Source organism: Colletotrichum siamense (assembly GCF_013390195.1).
Source record: "Colletotrichum siamense strain Cg363 chromosome Unknown KSG_Cg363_contig02, whole genome shotgun sequence".
NCBI classification, from domain to species: Eukaryota; Fungi; Ascomycota; class Sordariomycetes; order Glomerellales; family Glomerellaceae; genus Colletotrichum; species Colletotrichum siamense.
Window position 1 is genome coordinate 4534857 of NW_023501015.1, and position 19891 is coordinate 4554747.

Consider the following 19891-nt stretch of genomic DNA (forward strand, 5'->3'; position numbering starts at 1 on the left):
GCCAATGAGCCAATAATAGATGCTACCTTCAATGCTCTCTCGCATGATACCCTCAAGCTTTCACATATCCCTGTCTTCTGACAGATGCGCCAACTTTGGCCGACTACATTTCTACCGATGTTCCCGTTCGGTCGCTGTTCCGAGATGGACATCTCATCTCAAAGCTGTTCACCTGGTCCAAAGTGCCATCCGACAGCGCCATGATCCTTCCTCGCCGGCCGCCGCGGCTGCTTCTCGTCGTCGCGACCACATTCATCCTAATTCTACTCATCTATAACCCATACTGGCTATCTGCGCCCAAGAAAGCGCCAAGACCAGTGCAGCACAATATTCAGTTCAGACCGAGCTCGTTCAACTGGACGGCCGCCCGACAATTCCATCCCGTGTCGACCCCCTTGGCGCGTCTACCGACAGGCAACCCGCTCAAGCTTCCCCGAATTCAAAATGATTTCGGCGTCGCGAACCCACACCCAGAGGCACCGAAGCGTCAGAAGGCCGTCCGAGACGTCTTCAAGAAGAGCTACGATAGCTATAAGCGTTATGCGTGGACGCGGGACGAGCTCGAACCGGTGACTGCGGGAGCCAAAGATACATTTGGAGGATGGGCGGCGACACTCGTGGACTCGCTAGACACTTTGTGGATCATGGGCTTCAAAGAGGAGTTCTACGCTGCGGCTGAAGTTGCGGTCCAAATGGATTGGGCGAAGACGGCGGAGAAGAGCGCGAATATGTTCGAAACCACGATCCGTCATTTGGGCGGCCTTCTTAGTGCGTACGACTTGAGTGGGGAGATTGCTCTCTTGGAAAAGGCCAAGGAACTCGGGGATATGCTGTACATGGGCTTTGATACGCCCAATCGCATCCCGGGATTCTGGCTGAATTTCGAAGACGCCACTAAGGGAACTCAACTTGCGGGTACTCACGATCCATCGGCTTCTCCCTGTTCCCTTTCTCTCGAGTTTACTCGATTGTCGCAGCTTACGGGAGATATGAAGTACTTTGATGCAGTAAACCGCATCACTCGCTTCCTCGAACGCACTCAGTTCAAGTCGAAGCTTCCCGGGATGTGGCCGAAGATGATCGACTTCCAGAACGAACGCGTCGACTCTGACGGATTTTCTCTGGGCGCACTTGCGGATTCTCTGTATGAGTATTTGCCGAAAATGTACGCTCTCATGGGCGGCTTGGACAAAGCATACGAGAAGATGTACATCGGTGCCATGACGATTGTGGAACAGCACATCCTCTTCCGGCCGATGATGCCAGAATCGGAGGACGCCAACATACTTTTCGCAGGGGAGGTTTCTGTGCACTCCGACAAGATTGACCATGTTGCTGACGGTCAGCATTTGTCCTGCTTTGTTGGCGGAATGCTGGGTCTGGGCGGAAAGCTCTTCTCCATCGATGATCACGTCGACCTGGGGGATCGTGTTGCTCGTGGATGTGCCTGGGCCTATGACGCGATGCCGACAGGCATCATGCCAGAAATCTTCGGTCTCATTGGGTGTTTCTCGGTGAAAGAGAAATGCCCGTGGGATGAGAAGAAGTGGGAGCAAGATGGCGACAAGAGGTTGAAAAAGGGATTCAGGAATGCTCGCGATCCCAGGTACATTCTGCGACCCGAGGCCATTGAGAGCGTGTTCCTCCTCTACAGGATGACCGGAAAGCAAGACTTGCAAGATATTGCATGGCGTATGTTCCAGTCTATCATCAAAGCGACTGGGACGGAACACGCCAACTCAGCGATTGCGGATGTGACAGTCCCCCCCGACAAAACTCACAAGATAGATTCCATGGAGGTTTGTCTCATTCTTCCAAAGCGATTTAGCTACCTTGAAATCTCTGGTATGATGCTGATCATCTTTTTAGAGCTTCTGGCTTGCGGAGACATTAAAATATTTCTATCTCATTTTCTCGCCTCACGAGCTGATAAGCTTGGACGATTTTGTGTTCAACACAGAGGCACACCCTTTTAGAATCCCGAAGTAGGGCAAAGAAGAGTTTGGATAAAAAGTTGACCTGGGCGATATTTTTCGCATCATCGATGATAAGCGGGCAACGGGTTCAGCAGGCGTTTGGGGTTATGATGGGCTTGCGGGTTAAGATGGCATATACTGTAAAATCATTTCGTAGCTGCGTAGGCGTGCTCCCAGTCACCCTCGAATCAAAGCAACAATTTTGGGGCATTCATGTAGACGAGTCTTTTCCCAACGTGATGTGTACTAATAAGTTCTGAACCATCTACAGATCCTAACGCTCGGCTGGAATCGTCCGGTCAAAGCCTTGTTTCTGCACAGGTAATCATGGGATCCGTCTCAAACATGACATCGCAGAAGCGAGCGATAATGTATTGCTTCCAGGCATCGTTGATCATAGAGATTCTAGAATGATCGATTTAGGAAGGTCGTTGAGTTGAACCAGAAAATGTGCACACTATTTCCTGCGAGTGGCTGACACCAATACTAGTTTGCAACCCAGCATTTGCCCACGTCTACGTACAGGAATTTCGGCGCTTACTTATCTCAGTAATCAGTTCATCAATTGGCAGGATTCAACCATATCACGATATCGCGTCACACCACGCGATCAAAATAGTCAGAGCTGTTGGAAGCACAAGACAACGACTAGAAAGACCTGCTTCTTTTGATATTTGTGCCGATGCGCAAAGCCCAAGAGCGAGTCTCGACGTCACGAAGAATACGGAAACGCGGCAACGAAAACTCTTGTCCAGGCGTTAAGCATCCAAGAGTCTTGGAAAGTCTTGGTGTTGTTGAGCTTGGCGGCCTGGGCAAGGGAAGTTACTGCGGGGAGAGGACAATTCCGTGTGGAGGCATTTATTGCCAAGAGACAATAAGAAATGAGGTGCACTATCTCAATCGGATACGTACTGCGATGCCGAGAGACTAACTTGCCTTGGTATGCCTGCCCCTCCGCTTTCTCGCAGCTCGATAGCCGTGCTGAAGAAGGAAGGTCGTTTTGTCATTTCAGCTCGAGTGGTGGGAAAATCAACATTGTGGGCTGCTCGAGCTTTGGTGGTCTGAATATCATCGTGTTCGCCTTGGGCCGAGATATCAACGGTGACAACATGAGGCTTTCACCGGATTTGGGCCCTGGTCAAATGCTGCAGACAAGCTGATACCTTTCCGGCTAAGTCCTTTCCCACCTTGGCCATTCGGCTCACAGCTCCCTATTTTGGCTACCAACCTCTCAGGCCCAATGCAACGCTGACGCGATCTCGCTTAGCCATAGCTTTCCTATCTTTCGACGACACGCGATGCCCTCACTGCCTTATCACTCAGACCACTTTACGAACCATGCTTCTCAAGATGCAAACAACCCGACACTCCTCTTCGCCAACTTGACCAAGGAAAATGGATTGAAGCTGGCGAAGGCGAGAGGCGTTTCATGCTTATTTACCTCCTTCCATCCTTGAGCTAGTCTCCGTCTTGTGCACTTGGCAACCCCTTGGCATCCAACAATTGGCAATGTCTCATTGGCAGCTGATGCTTTGCATCGATTCTCGGCATCAATGATCGCTAGGTTCGCTTAAACTTGCTTGATACTACCATTGGGTCGTAGAAACATGGCTGGACTGCCGAAATGTGATAAACCCCTGGTCTCTGCGGTCTCGACTGAGCGCAAAAGTCTATCCTTCTCCGGCGGCATGGCCCGTACAGGGTCCTGAACAGTGCCGCCCGAAGCCCCCAATTCGTGGCGACATGGTGATTTCATGCCTTTCCTAATGACCGAGGCTTTCTTTTGGTAGGAACTGTTTGCCTAATGTACAACAGGTCTTCTCGAGTACGGGTAAGACGACATTGTCAATGCGTTTGCGTGATATTAATAAAGATACCAGACTTGTTCGTCCTGTTCGTGTGACTACCTTAGAACGGCCCACGATAGCATGACCCCTTCGGCAGAGGCTCCGGGGGCATTCCGTGCGGGGCTGCGATGGGCAATACTCATACTCGAGGTGTTATCTGCAAGGTTGAGATCTTGTCGTCCCAATGTGATCAGCAGCTGCAGCAAACCTTAACGACCATCCGTCTTGATATTAGCTACCCCTTGGCAACGGTCTGCCCTGTCCAACCTACCTTCCATGTTTTCATCCTAAGGCCGTCTAGGCAGACTGGGCGCTGCTTCGTCTTCCTTTTTCTCGCTAGCTCAAGCATCGAGGCCCTTCAATACGCATGTCTGTTACCAGGTCTATGAGATACATGTCAACATCAGCATCGACTGAGAGGAGGGTCTTTAGTATAAAGCGGCCGGTATCGAAGCGGCGAGTCCACGGCTCTTCTCCTGTCTCACCATCAACTCATACCTCCTCACAGTCTCTGATCTTGCCTCTTGGTTCCTGTCTCCACAATGAAGTTCTCTCTCGGAGTTTCCCTCCTGGCCACGCTCGCCAGCGCCGTGTCTGTCGACATGGCCAAGCGCGACACCTCTCCCCTCGACGTCAAGCTCGAGACCGTCGGCAACTCCGGTGTCAAGGCCGTCCTCACCAACACTGGTGACTCAGCCCTCAAGCTCTTCAAGACCGGCACTATTCTTGACACTGCCCCTGTCGAGAAGGTCGAGGTTTTCGCTTCTGGTATTTATGTCGTGCCTAACCGGAACGGAGCCGAGTGCTAATTCCCTCCACCTAGGCAACAAGGTTGAGTTCGATGGTGTCCGTCTCCTGATGGCCACCTCCGGCTTGACCGAGGAAGCTTTCCAGGTCATCGGCGCCGGCGAGTCCGTCGAGGTCGAGTTCGATGCTGCCGAGCTTCACGACCTTAGCACCGCTGGCGAGATTGACATCGTCAGCTCCGGTGCCTTCTCTTACGCCGAGGCCGACTCCACCGAGCTGGCCGGCACCATCCCCTTCTCTAGCAACAGTGTTCACACTGCTGTCAACGGCGAGGAGGCCGCTGCCGTCCGCGCCCGCTTTTTGGCCAAGCGCACGGTCGTTCAGTCCGACTGCACCGGCACCCGCCGCACCGCTACTGTGGGTCTCACCCGGCGTCATCTCCGTCTCGCTCCAGCTTCGCGTCGGACATATGCTACCTACCTCCTGTCTGCCGTCGTCCATCAAATAACTGCAGAAATACCTGTCATTCACTTTCTCTTTTATCAATTAGACTCACACTGGGTATTCTGATTGAAGTTCGCTAACATCGTCTTTCCTAGGTCAACGCCATCAGCCGTTGCCGATCCCTCGCCGTCGCCGCCTCCTCGGCCGCTGCCTCTGGCCCTGCTGCTCGCATGACTGAGTACTTCAAGTCTTCCACGTGAGTTTTGTTCTGAAGAAGATTCGAAGCATTCTCATCGCTGACGCACACACCATCAGCACCGCTACTCGCAACACCGTCGCCACCGTCTTCTCCAGAATCGCCAGCGAGTGCGGCAGCACCACCTCTGGTGTTTCCCGCCAATACTGCACTGACGTTTACCCTGCCTGCTCCAACGGTGTCATCGCCTACACTCTGTCGGTTCCACCTTGATCCCGATGTGCGTTGGTGGAGATGCTGACCATCAACCCAGGCCGTCCCAAAGCTACATGGTTAACTGCCCTCTCTTCTTCACAATGACTGAGGCTTCTAGCACTTGCCATGCCCAGGACAGGCAAACTACCATGTACAATCCCCTGCCTTCGAACGAAGGACATCGCTGACGTAAACTCCTACAGCCTCCACGAGATGACTCACCTTACCCAGATCCGAGGCACTTCTGACTGTGCGTTACTCTCTCTCGTTCTTCGTGGCTCAGGTCTTTGACTACGTGAAACCCATTGCAAATTTGTACTTGAACCTAGAATATCTCATTGACTGACCAACACATCAGACGGCGGTTACGGATATAACTTCGTACGCTCTCTCACCGCAGCGCAGAACCTCAACCACGCCGACACTTACAGTAAGTCCTGAACCTATTTCTTCCCTATTAAATTAATGCTAACAATTTCACACAGCCCTCTTCGCCCAATGTAAACCTTCCGCATCGCACCCTCGCTTTTTGTATGACACGGTGCTAACTTATGGAACTAGCTATTTACGCTGGCTGCTAAAATGCTCGCCCTCGGGACCAATCTGGAAGAGGAATTCAACGATTATCAAAGGCTGCAAGGCAGCAAGGAAGTGGAGAATGGAGATGGCTAGTCACCTATGTAGGGGTATGTAGTAGCATCATGCTGTATCTTCCACCAATGCCTCCGAGTCAGTTCGAGGGTAAACACGGGAGGGTAGAACATAAATTGATGCTTCAACTTTGAGGGAAGAATCTAAGCATTAAAGTGACGAAAGCATTTGAGTGACAACCACTGAAGAATAACGCCCCAGAAGAACGACAAGCAGATTGTCCTTTGAGAGTGTACGTTGAAGTCTTATCAATTTAGAGGTCAAACAAAAACGGACATGAAAGATCTGTAAGAGGACGTTTCTTTCAAGATAGGTCACATTCAGTCAGCTAAACCAGTTCCTCCTGAGTCCTCTGAAAATTATGAGAATCTCAGGTGAATTGAAACACCTCATCTAAAGTGTCAGCTCTTAATCTTCACATGTAAGCGCCCTCAAGTTGACTCTTGTGAATTGCCATGTCTGTGAATCTACCATGCATTGATGACCTCTCTCTCTCTTTCTGGCCTTCCACAACATTGTTGACATGCGCGTAGGTAATCTTCATGAGATGACCCATCTTACCCAGATCGCCGGAACTTCCGACTGCATGTTCATGCCAGATAGATATGCTGCCAAGCTCTCGACAATTTTGACTGATGAATCATCAGACGGTGGTTACGGATATAACTTCGTTCGCTCTCTCACCGCAGCGCAAAATATTCGGCATGCCGACAAGATCTTTCCCCATCCCTCTCTCTCTCTGCTGCTCTGATCATGCTGACTCATTTACTTCGTAGCGCTCTTTGCTCAATGTAATCACTTCCCGTCCTTTGTATCTGACATAAAGCTGACCTGGAAACTAGCCATCTACGCTGACTGCTGAACCTCCATCCTACAGCTTTTCGGTTCGCAAAGACTGACACAGACTTGATGGTAGCCCATGAAGGTGGGCATGATTGGTGATCTGCATATTGATTTTGGACGTTGTGGTCTGTCTAGTTTAGCGCACTAAATCTAGGATGACAGAACATGAAATGAAAGTTTTGCTTCGAGAGAAATATGAACACCCGTCCTGAGGCGGAAGGCCTTTGTCATCTCAAACCTTTTGGCACTCTTTTTCACTCTTACATATTATAGAAATACACCTTTTTTACATGCTCATAATAGCGATATCTACCGCTGAGTCTTGAAACTGAGAAAGACATGTATGTCTAGACTCAGTTGAGCAATGCTGTGTAACCACCGATATATGAGGTTACTGGCGTGGTGCATCAGACAGTTAGAAGATATGGTATTTGTTTGTGGTGATGCGAAAAAAGGTTTTGTGTTTATAGAGACTTTTGAATTAAAGGCGTTTCGTTGTGACCTTTCGTCACGCCAAATCAACTAGCGTCCTTGTGCCGTTCCATAAACGCAAACTTCCAAGCCAAGAAATCCAGAAACACACAAACCCAAATTGCCGAAACCAGAAATCAAAGTGCAGCAGAAAGTCAGATCGCAAAAGCCCAGAGGCATCAATCGTTTGAAGTCGGATATGCCCAAATTGAGAGCAAACATGTAGAATGATGAACGTAGTGGGCAGTCGAAAGGGAGAGCTGTGTCGAGATGCTCGTTTTGGAGAACCGAAAATGTTGGAAATGTTGTTGAAAGTAGTTCAAATCTGCGTGCTGGCCGCCTTGTTGAGTTGAAAGAGTGTTATGTATGTATTGACGTCGAAGACCTTCTCGCAAGACCACTCGACCATGTCCTTGGTAGTGAGCTTTAGAACTCTCCGATATGCCACATTACGCTTCTGACCCATGGACAAGGACGAAATGCCCAGTTGTTTCTTGCTCGAGGGTGGCTCGGGGCCCATTGGGCGGTGTCTGGCGATCATCGCGCGTGACTTGAGCATTAGGAGCTTTTTCAACTTGCGGCCTTTCTGTAAAAAGTGTTAATTAAACTTCCACATGAACCTTAGCAGACGATACTTACCTTCGTCTTGGACTCGCTGATGGCTTGGTTAAGCTCCTTCTCCATGTCGTCTAGGACCCGTTTGGTGACCTTTTCCGCGCCGGGCTTCCCTTTCCGTCCCTGGCTGCGATCCATGTCCCTGAAGGAGGACAGGTATCTCTGTTCTGGAGCTCGAAAATTGGTGAAGTTGGGCAGATAGGCGTGGATGTGAAGGTCTAGAGAGATGGCGATATACGGTGTTTAAATAGGAAGTCGTAAATAAATTGATTTCACGAGAAACAAATCGGTTTTGGAAAGTAGAGAGGAGATGTGGTTTCTCGTTCAGAATCGCCGTCTGACAATGACAGATTTGGAAGCTGCAGTCGGTCCAAGGAAAGAGCAACGGGCATATGGATTAACGTGGCATGAAAGCTAGGACTGATCTCTCTCCGCAATTTTTCCTCCCTCCTTGCATGTATTCAGGAATCAAAATACAATCAGACTCCAAAACCGCTGAAACCCAATAGTGCAACTCATTTATTCTCTTCTTTGCCAATAAGCAATCACTAGGAACAGCTGAAAATTAGTTGATGTTCAAATTCAGTCAATCTTGTCTTTCGGCAAACGGTGACCATTCGACATGCTCCAAAAGTCTGGCCTTGCAAGGCCACAAACAATTGCGGAACGCGATCTATGGGAACATTGTCCAAGGACAACCGGATTGAGTACCATGTCCTTCAAATAACATATTTCGCCAGTTGGTACCTCGCATCCTCGTTGCTTCACTGCCAACTACCGAGTGACTAACAAGATAAAAGTAGAGCCGCCGAAAGACAAGGCAGCGAAACCTAATTCTCACACACACATTGATGACTGGGCTTCTAATTACAGATCTGATGCTTTCTCATCAAGTTCCCGCTCTTGCGTACCGGTCGAGGCTTGCCCGATAGATTGTGATAGACGAAATCGATGAGAAGCGGGCCTGAAAATGGCTTGTGCAGGATGCCACCAAAGCTTTACGTGCTTCGATCCCATTGCCAGAAGCTTTCGCGTCAGTTCTGCAACGACTACAGCTGGCTTGCCACCCAGGCGGTAGGAAAGAACCCACCTCGCTGCAATCTGGCTCTGATTCGTCTTAGTGAAGGAGAATGGCTCTTCTGGGATCACACTGCATTTATTTGATAAATCTAATCCTTGACTTGAAGGAAAAAACACTTCAAAGTCCACGCATGGGGTATCACGATGCTTGGCGGTTGACGAGGGACAAAATCGGATGAGTTAAAAAGTGACAGGGAATGCGGTAGAGAATTCTGCGCGTAACTGGAGGTTTTCCGAAAAGCACAGAACTCGCTCGGCAAATCAAACTACAGGAACTGAACTTCATTCCTTCTCCAAAGGTTCAAAGAAACATCAGGCCAACTGTGTAGTCTCACCTTTGTCTGCGCTCAGTCGCTCCTCTCATCCGCCGACTCAAATCCCCACGTGCCTTCTGTCTGTTCCCGTCAGACCCCCAATTACGTGAGCGTACCGCTTACGTAAAGCCACCTCTGATGCCCGGGCTCTACGAGGGCATCTCAAACGGTGGCCGCCTCTCCCAGACACCTCCTTCCTACCGAAAACACTTTAACCCAGAATAATACGATTGGGTTTTTCGACACACTTTCGTATCGACGGCGCGTGTTTTGAATCAGGGTTTTCAGTTTTGGGTCCAGCCGAACCTGTCCGATTTTTACTCTCCTTCCCTACATCCAGCTGACCAAGTCGATTCACAACACCATACCGTATCGGAATCCCGGGTTCAACCAAGGTATATCTCTTTCTCATCAATATGGAATCCTTGTCTTCATAGTTGCTAATGCTTCGCACAGATTCAGAATCCAAACATGGATAACGCAAACATGGCTTATCAGCCTGCTACCAAATTACAGTTCAACGACGAGTACCCTGACAGAGAGCACCGGAAGCTGGTATGGGTCCAGAATACGCAGCTCAAAAAGATGGCAAAGAAGCATGCACAAATCAACCCGCGTACAGGACTTAGTGTCGCGTGGGATTCTCTACCATGCCAGATCGAACTGTCGGCGAGGGACTGCAAACAGCCAGACAAGAAAATGTACCCCAACGCCACTCAGGTAATCAGTCTTGGGTATTTTATCCCAAGGGCCCAAAAGCCGGAAGCCAACGGATTCTCAGCGGAAGTCCCCATCAAGAAGCTAGTCGCCGGCAAGGTATTCAGAGTGGGCATGGAAATTACCAATGTCACATCCCAGCCGACCACGAGTGCCGGTCGGGCTGCTACGAATAACGACACACAGGGCAACAGAAAGTGGGCATTCGTACTGGTCGGCCAACAAGCGGACGATGGGCCTCCCTCTGTCTATTACCTTCCTGGTGGCCGCAAATACATTTTCTACCATCCAGAGTGGCTACAGGGTCTCAATTTGGCGAGTGCGGCCGATACAATTGCCGAACACGCTATCAACAAAGCTTTGCAGGCTGGCTATGTTGCCATGACCGGCAATGTGGCCGAGCCTACCAGAAGAGACCGCATGCAGATCGGTGGCAGCAGTGACAATTACAGAGACAGGGCTGGACAGATCCTCCTAACAGATGAACACATCATTCTACATCTCATTGACAAGGGCGTGAGCAGAGTTTTCTCTGCTAAGACTTAAGAATAAGCTTCAAATTACCTATACTATAGATACCCACAGGTACCTATCTAAATAGGTTAGGTTATAAGTATACCTAGAATATAAGTAGATAGGTTTACTAAATATATAAATAGATATTAATATAAGTATAGGTAGAGATTTTATTTATACTTATAAGTTAAAAGTATATATTTTCTAATAGATATAATAAAGTATTATATTAATTATTCTATTAATTATATAAAATTTATTTTACTAGTAATATAAGTTATTTATTTTAAAATAAGTAAGTTTATATTATAATAATTATTATAATAATCTTATAAAAATTATTTCTATATTTAAGTACTTTTTATATAATATAATTATATTCTTATTACTAAATTCTTAAAATAATCTATTTAAATTAAGCTATTCTTTACTATATAGTTTTATAACTATCCTATCTTATTATTATTAATTAAATCTTAATCTTAATTTTATTCTTATTAATTTAAGAATAGTTATCTATTTACTCTTAAAAAATATTATAAAATACTAAATTATTAGTATTAAGTTAATATATAGTATCTTCTATTACTTTTTTAAAAGTATTTACTAATTTAGTATTAAAACTTTTTTTATTAAAGATTTTAAAATATTTAAAACTTTTAAAATTATAGCTATATTTAGTAGCTTCTTTTCTATTATTATTATTTATTATATTACTACTAAAAATTTTTTTCTTATAATTAATAGAAGTTTTAAAGTTTCTATTATTATTATTAATAGCTATAATATTTTACTTTAAGTTATTAATAACTTTAATATTTTTTATAAAAATATTACTATATTAAGTATTTTCTTTAGTAGTATTAGAAATATAAAGATTTCTAATAGAGATATTACTAAGTTTAATATCTTTAAGCTAATTATTAGAATAAAGTAACTATATAGGAGTATTATTAGAAATTATATTACTCTTATAATTAGAGCTAATAGTAGAAATTAAGTTTTTATAGTTAGTTCTTTTCTTTTTTTTAGTTTTAGTATAATCTCTTTTACTATAGTTCTTTTTCTTTTCTTTATAATATCTTATTCTTTTCTATTACTCTTTTTAAAAAGTATTATCTTACTTACTTATTTAGATAAAATAATAAGATTTAGTTTTAAAGTATTATAGATTATAAAATAGAATTAAGTATATATAATATCTTTTTATTTTTATATAATTTTATTAGAATAAACTAAATTAATATAAGTAAAATAAAATAATAGAATAAGAATAAAATTTAGTATTTTATTAAATATTACTAAGCTATAAATATCTTATACTTTAGGATATTATATAAATCTTTTTAATAAAGTTAATATTTATAAGTTTAATAATAACTCTCTTAGTATAAATTACTATATATAGAGATATTAGAAATAAGTTAGTAAAAGAATAGAAAATAAATAAATAAATATACTTTTAAATATAATTATTAAAGTTACTTTAGTAGCTTCTTAAAGAGCTACTATAGCTATAGCTTATTAATAAAATAGATTAAATTAGTTAACTTAATTATATATAATTTCTTTAATAAGGTGCTAAAAGGGCGTTTTAGGGATAAAAGTACTATAAGAAGCTTAATATTAATAAATTTCTTATAAAGTATAATCTAAAGGATATTAGTATTATAATAACTAAAATAAATTATAATAATCTAACTTATATCTAAGCTTATAGTAGTAAGTAAGTATATACTTTCCTATAATATAAGTAGGAATTTTATAAGTAGTCTTCTTAATAGCTATACTAATAAGCTTCTTATTAGTCTTTTTAGCAGCTATAGTAGTAGTCTTATAGTTATACTTATAAGTAGTTTATTTAGGCGTATTTTTAGTAACACTTATGCTAAATAATATAGTAAGTAAGAGTATTATAAATTTAAAATATCTAGAAGAAATTAGATTCTAAATAGGTAAAAATAAGGGAAATAATAAAACTTATATAACTATTTATAAAATAAACTAAATAAAATTATAATTATAATATATTATAAAAAAAGAAGAAAGAGGAATATATAAAGTAGTAGATATTAAAAAGAAAGGTTATATATATATATCTAATAAGTAATAAGAGTAACTAATTTACTTTTATTACTATAATAATAGCTACTTACTTCTTAAAAATTATATAATATATTAATATAGTTTATATATCTATATTATATAAAATTAATTTTATATTTATAATTAATCTTTCTTCTCACTATAATTAAAACAAAATATATCTAAAGTAAGGATAAATATCTCTCTAAATACTTATTATAAAATATTTTTAATCTATACTATATAATATATTTTAAGAAATATTATTACTACTATATATTTATAGTTTATATCTATAATATTATTATAATAATCTATAATATTATTATAATAATCTATAATATTATTATAATAATCTATAATATTATTATAATAATCTATAAGATTATTATAATAATCTTTCTTATAAGTTACCTAATTAGATCTAAAGCTAGTAAGAAAAAAAAAGCTACTAAAGATTATTCTATTAATCCTTATATAATAAAAGTATAAAAGTAAATTTATAATATAATTAGTATAAAAGCTAAGTTTTATTAATTAAAATAATATCTAAATACTAAAATAATATATATAAAGAAAATAATAATATAAGAACACTAAAATTAAGATTCCCTAAATAAAATAAAATAAGAAGCTATAATTTAATAAATAAAAGTCTAAGTTTATTAAAATATATAAGTTCTCTTAGAAGAAGATATTTTAAAAATATTTATAGAAATATAGAATAAAAAGTAGCTATTATTTAGCTTAACTTAACTCTTACTTTATATTACTTATTTTAATTATATTACTATAGTTAATATTTTTACTTAATACTAAAATCTAAGCTAACCTTAAGATATTAAGAAGATCTATTCTAAAGTTAAAGTATAAAATATAAATATCTTTTAATAGCTTATATAAAATATTAATTTAGTTTAAAATAAACTCTTATTAATTTTCTTTTACTTTATATTATATAAATATCTAAAGTTTAAAACTAACTCTTATAATAATTAATTTAAATATATTATTAAAGATAATTATAAGCTAAGCTAAAAAGATATACCTCTATATAAACTAATAAAATCTAAATAAAACTTTTTAATATAGTTTATAAATAATTTTAATTTTAAGATTAATAAATAAGATAGAAAAGATATACTAAATAAGTATCTTTAGAATAAGATAAAAGTTATCCTTAAAGTTATTTAGTATATAAATATTTTATAATTCTTTCTTCTAAATATTCTTATTAAAGTTTTATAGTAAACTTTAATTATTAATTACTAATAATTCTAAGTAATATAGCTTATAATACTTAACTTATTTTAGCTAAAGCTATTATATTTCTATTAATTCCTAGAGAAAATATAAGAGATTTTTAAAAAAGCTAATATTATAAAGCTAAGTAAAATTTTTCTATAAATATAAAACTTCTTTATATTTAAAAAAATATTCTTTCTCTTAATCCTTTAGAAGTTTAATATTATAATAATTAATAAAAAGAAAAAAAAGGTTTTATAGAAAATATACTAAGTATAGAAATAAAAATAGTAAGATATTTAAGAGATAATATATAAGAATATAAAACCTAATAAGAGATTTTTAAATTAATAAAATCTTAAAACTAAATATATATAAGTTTTAAAAAGTTATCTTATTATAAATTATACTTATAGCTAGTAATTTTTATTCTATATACTAATATAGAAGTAGATCTAAAATATCCTTAGTAAGATTAAGAATAATATAAAAAAGAATTAAGTTAAACTTCTTAATCTTATTAAAATTTAGTATAATATTAGTTAGATCTATATTATTAATATAAAAGTTCTAAATATAATTTAATACTTCTATAAATATAAGCTAGTTTTAATATCTCTCTAGCTCTAAATACTAATATTTATAAATTAATACTTTAAAGTATAAAATTAATTTAATAATAAAGTAATATTTTAAATATTTAATTTCTCTTTTCTCTTAAATAGATAGAGTAAATAAATAAAACTTAATAATAATAAAAGGAATATTTATAGAAAAGCATAAAGTAGAATTTTTAATATATTATAGAAAAAAAGATATAATAATTAATATATTCTTAATACTAAGTAGTTTTAAGATTATAAGAGATTATTATAATATAATTATTATAATATAACTATTATAAAAAGCTTACTTCTTTCTATATCTATATATTTATTATAGTTCCTTTATACTTAATAATTATACTTAAGTTACTTTTTTTTTTTAATATTAAAGTAACCTTAACTTAAGCTTTTTAAAAATATTTATATCTTCTTATAAAATATAATCTTTCTCCTCTATAAAGTTTAAAAAGTTAATAATATTATAAACTACTTCTTTAAAATATATAATAGCTAAAATAACTTATTTACTATCTATATATATATTTAACTCTTTAAAATATTTATTAAGTATATTAAGTATAATAAATTTATAATATTTAATTTTTATAACTTTAAGTTTTTCTTTTATAATTTTAAGCTCTTTAAATAAGAAGTTTTTACTTTTTAGATATAGAAACTTATTTAATATTTTATTAGGTTTTATTAGTAATATTATATAAATAAATAGCTATATTAGATTACTAAAGTTACTTAATTAAACGCTCTAAAATAATAGTTCTCTATTTATAAATATTAATTTTACTTAGGATATTCTAATTATCTTTAGTTTAAAAAAATAAAAAAAATAGTTTATTACTTAATAAAAAGTAATTTAGAGATCTATTTCTTTAATAGGATTAGTATAAATATTCCTCTTAAAGATAGTAGTAATTTAAACTAAGTAATTATACTTATAATAACTCTTAAAGTTATTAATAATACTTTAATCTATAAATTAAAAGATTAATATTATATTAAGTAAAAAAAACTTAATTTAGAGAGTAAATAGTAGTAATATAAGTTTAATTATAGTAATATATATAGAGAAGTTATTTATAAAGAGAAAGATTAACTTATTAAGTTTTATAACTTAAATATAAGTATAAAAAGCTTTAAACTAGTTTATTATAACTATAATTATAAACTAAGCTTCTTTATTATTTCTCTATACTAAGTTAAATATAGAGAAATTAAAGCTATATAAAATATAAAGTATTATACTTTTACTAATAACTTAGATTTAAAAGGAGTTATTATTTATAGCGTTAATAGTAAACCTTAATAAGATTTAAGTATTATCCTTTTAATCTTTAGATATAATAAAAGAAGTAAGAAGAGAAAATAAAATCCTTTTCTAGAAAAAACTAATCTTATCTATATTATATATATTAGCTAAAAAGTAGTTTTAAATTACTTAGTAAAGATTATAAATATATATATTAATCTTTATTACTTTAATAATAAGCTATTATATAGGATTACTAATCTAATAGAACTCTACTAATAAAGTACTTAAGTATTAAAAGATATTAAACTAACTAAGTGTTATATTATATCTTTCCTAAGTATAAATAATAATATTTTTATAAAATAGTTAAATAGACTATTAACTTACTTAGTAATAGAGAGCAAAATAGTCCCTTATATTTAATCTTATTATATAGAAAACTAATAATATATAATAAGAGAAGTGAAGTAGCTTAAAAGTCTTAAAAGAGAGTATTAAATAAATAAGAGTATAGCTACTTATTATAATTCCTATTAAGACCTATTTTATAGCTAAAAATAAATTACTAGCCCTAATAAGGAAGCTTATATATAGAGAAAAGTAAATAAAAATAAACACCTATTAGACTTAATATATATACTAATTAAGTTATTATAACTTAACTATTATAATCTAATTATTATAATCTAATTATTATAATATAACTATTATAATCTAGTTATTATATCCTAATTACTATAAAATATAATAGCTAGATTATAACTTATCTCTAGTTAAATAGATATATCTTTAATAAAAGTTATTTCTCCTTTATTAAAATTCTTATAATATAAGTTTAAATAAAAGTCCTATCTAGAATAAACACTTATATATTTAATATTTTTTAGATTATCTTATTTATTTTATATTTCCTTCTAAAAGTTCTTATATTAATATTCTTATTCCTTTATAACTTAAGATATTAAAATTCTAATATCTCCTTATTATATAATATCTTATACTATAGTTATCTTTTATATAAAATCTATTATAGCTAATATTTTAGTTTTTTATATTTTATTATTAAATATTCCTATTATTAATATAATATAAATTTATATCTCTCTCTTTTATATTACCTTTATAAATATTTCCCTATATTAAATTTATATTATAAATATTTTCTTTATATATATTTCCCTCTCTAATATTTCCCTCCTTAATATTTCCCTTTTTAATATTTCCTTCTTTAATATTTCCCTCTTTAGTATTTCCCTCTTTAGTATTTCTCTCTCTAGTATTTCCCTCCCTAATATTTCCCTCTTTAATATTTCCCTCCTTAATATTTTTATTCTTAAAGTTATCCTCTTTAATATTTATCTTCTTAATAGTTTATATTTTAATATTTTCCTCTTTAATATTTCCCCCCCTTAATATTTAAATAAAAGATTTTCTATTTAAAACTATTCTCTTTAATAATATAAATTAAATATATTTTTTATTATTATTTTATTTTTTTTGTTTTTTTATTTTTTATTTCTTCTCTACTTCTTCTATTTAGTTTCTAATATCTTTTTATATTTATTATCTTTATCTTTAATATAGTTAATATCTTTTACTTTTACTTAATACTTAGGGAACTAAATATATTTTAATATTTATTTTATTAAGGAAAATTTTAAAAGCTAATATATATTATTCTAAGTAAAAGAGTAAAGTAATAAAATCTTAATAAAATTTAAGTTTATTAAAATCTTAGTTAAACTATAATATTCCTATAAGTAGAAATATTTTTATAATCTTTTTTAAAAACTAAATATTAATATCTTTAATTATAATTTATTCTATATAAATAGCTATAAGTTATACTATTAGAAATAAATTAGAAGTAAATCTTTAAATAAGAAGAAAATATACTTTAAAATAATATTACTAAAAAATCTTTAGTAGATTCTTAGAAAGCTTTAGTTATATTTAATTAGAAATAAATAGGTTTAATACTAAATTAGTATTTTATATTTTATATAATCTTATAGATAAATCTCTAAAAAAGAGCTTTTAGAATTAATAATTTATAAGATTTCTAATAAGTTTTAATTTCTTTTAAAGCTTAAGCTAAGAAATATTAGTATTATAATAGCTAAAATAAATTATAATTATCTTACTTATTATTTAGTTTATATTATTAAACTTATTTTTAATTTTTAATTCTATAAGTTAATCTCTTTTTAATAATTTTATAAGTAGTTTTATAAGTAGTCTTATAAGTAGTCTTATTATTATTATTCTAAAAGCTTAATAATATAATAATTTTAATTTAAGTAATTAGATAATATTATAAAATATTTATCTATATTTATATATTTTATAAGAATATAAGATATTAGATATCTAAAATTAAAAATAATAAATAAAAGTTATATATTAGAAGTATTTTAAATTAGAAACTAAAATAAAATATATTTAGTATTTATTATTTAAGTTTATTCTCTTTTTATAATAACTTTTTTATTTTATAAATTATATTTATTTTATATCTATTTTTATTCCTTCCCTTTATTTAGTATTTTTACCTCTTTATATTATATTTTCTTAGTTAGTAAACCTCTTTATATTATTTAAATATAATCTTTCCTCTATATTTAATTTAAATTTCTTATTAATAATAATATTATTAATATTACTATAACTTATCTATATATAACTAAGTATTAATAATAAACCTTTTCTTTTTAAAAACTTAATTAAAAATATCTTCTAATAAGTAAATACTAAGTTAATATTTATAATATTATTATAATAATCTATAAAGTTATTATAATAATCTTTTTTATAGGTTACTTAGTTAAGTCTAAAGCTAATAAGAAAAGAAAAGTAGTTATAAACTATTCTATTAACCTCTATATTATTAAAGTATAAAAATGCTTTACTAATATATTAAATATTTAAAAAGAGCTTATTTATTAGAATAAAGTATTATAAACTATATTAACTTATAAGTATATAAAGATACTAAAAAAGATTAATAAATAGAAGTTTATAACTAAAGAATAATAAAAAGTTATTTTTAAACTATTTAAAGTTATAATTTATAAGAAATAGTAAGTTATTTTCTTTATATTATTTTAATTTATTCTAATTTAAAATTAAAATAAATAAAGGAAAATATCTATTTTAGTTTAATATAGAGATATATAAACTATACTTATTAGTTTTATTATCTCTCTCTCTTAAACTTATAAATTAGTACTAAGGAGCTTTTAGCTTAATTACTATATTAAATATATTTATAATATAATTAGCTTTTAATAGCTTTAGTTTAATATTATCTTCTCTTTTACTTAGACTTTTTTTATTTTTTATAATACTTATTAATATAAACTTATTAGTTTTAAGTCTTATTTTCTAATATTTTTAACTTTAAACCTTAACTTCCTTAAATACTTAGTATTACTAATTAGATATCTATATATATAATATTAATATAAATCTAAATAGTTACTTTATAGAAGAAATAATAATAAATATAATATTATTTAATAAATATATTATAAAGATAATAGCTAAATTAATAAAGATATTAAATTTTAATATATAGATACTCTATATATATTTCTTTATCTCTTTATTTAATATATATATACTTATTATTTATAAAGTACTATAGTTAAAAGTTTTTTAGTTTTCTAATTAAATTAGATTAATACTTTTAAAGTATTATACTAAAAGCTATTAGTATTTTATAAGTTCTTAAAGAGTATTTTTAAAGTTTTTATTAAAGTAAGTATTATAAAGCTTAAAATAAAATTTCTATAAACTTAAGATTTCTTTATTACTAAAGAAATCTTTTTTATTTATATTTTTTAAAAGTTTTAAAATAAAGATATTAAAAAAACTAAGTTTTAGAACTTTAAAAATTTATTTTTAGTTTATTATACTATCTAATAAAATATTCTTTACTTTATATTAGTTTCTAGCTAATATATAAAAGTATTTATAATATTATCTATAATATTATTAAGTTATTTTTAAGAATTA

General features: G+C 33.5%; 2 protein-coding genes across 2 annotated transcripts; both read left to right on the top strand.

Moving 5' to 3' along the window:
- Positions 1-200: 200 nt before the first annotated feature.
- On the top strand, positions 201-1989 carry MNS1-1 (Mannosyl-oligosaccharide 1,2-alpha-mannosidase MNS1; the record flags this gene model as incomplete). Its single annotated transcript, XM_036635013.1, has 2 exons — positions 201-1799; positions 1870-1989. 2 exons carry the CDS (start codon positions 201-203, stop codon positions 1987-1989), a joined length of 1719 nt encoding a protein of 572 aa, XP_036500205.1.
- Positions 1990-4365: 2376 nt separating this feature from the next.
- CGCS363_v003165 (Neutral protease 2-like protein) lies at positions 4366-6046 on the top strand (the record flags this gene model as incomplete). Its single annotated transcript, XM_036635014.1, has 9 exons — positions 4366-4591; positions 4647-4987; positions 5170-5270; positions 5330-5467; positions 5524-5616; positions 5669-5715; positions 5824-5895; positions 5951-5965; positions 6027-6046. 9 exons carry the CDS (start codon positions 4366-4368, stop codon positions 6044-6046), a joined length of 1053 nt encoding a protein of 350 aa, XP_036500206.1.
- Positions 6047-19891: the final 13845 nt, after the last annotated feature.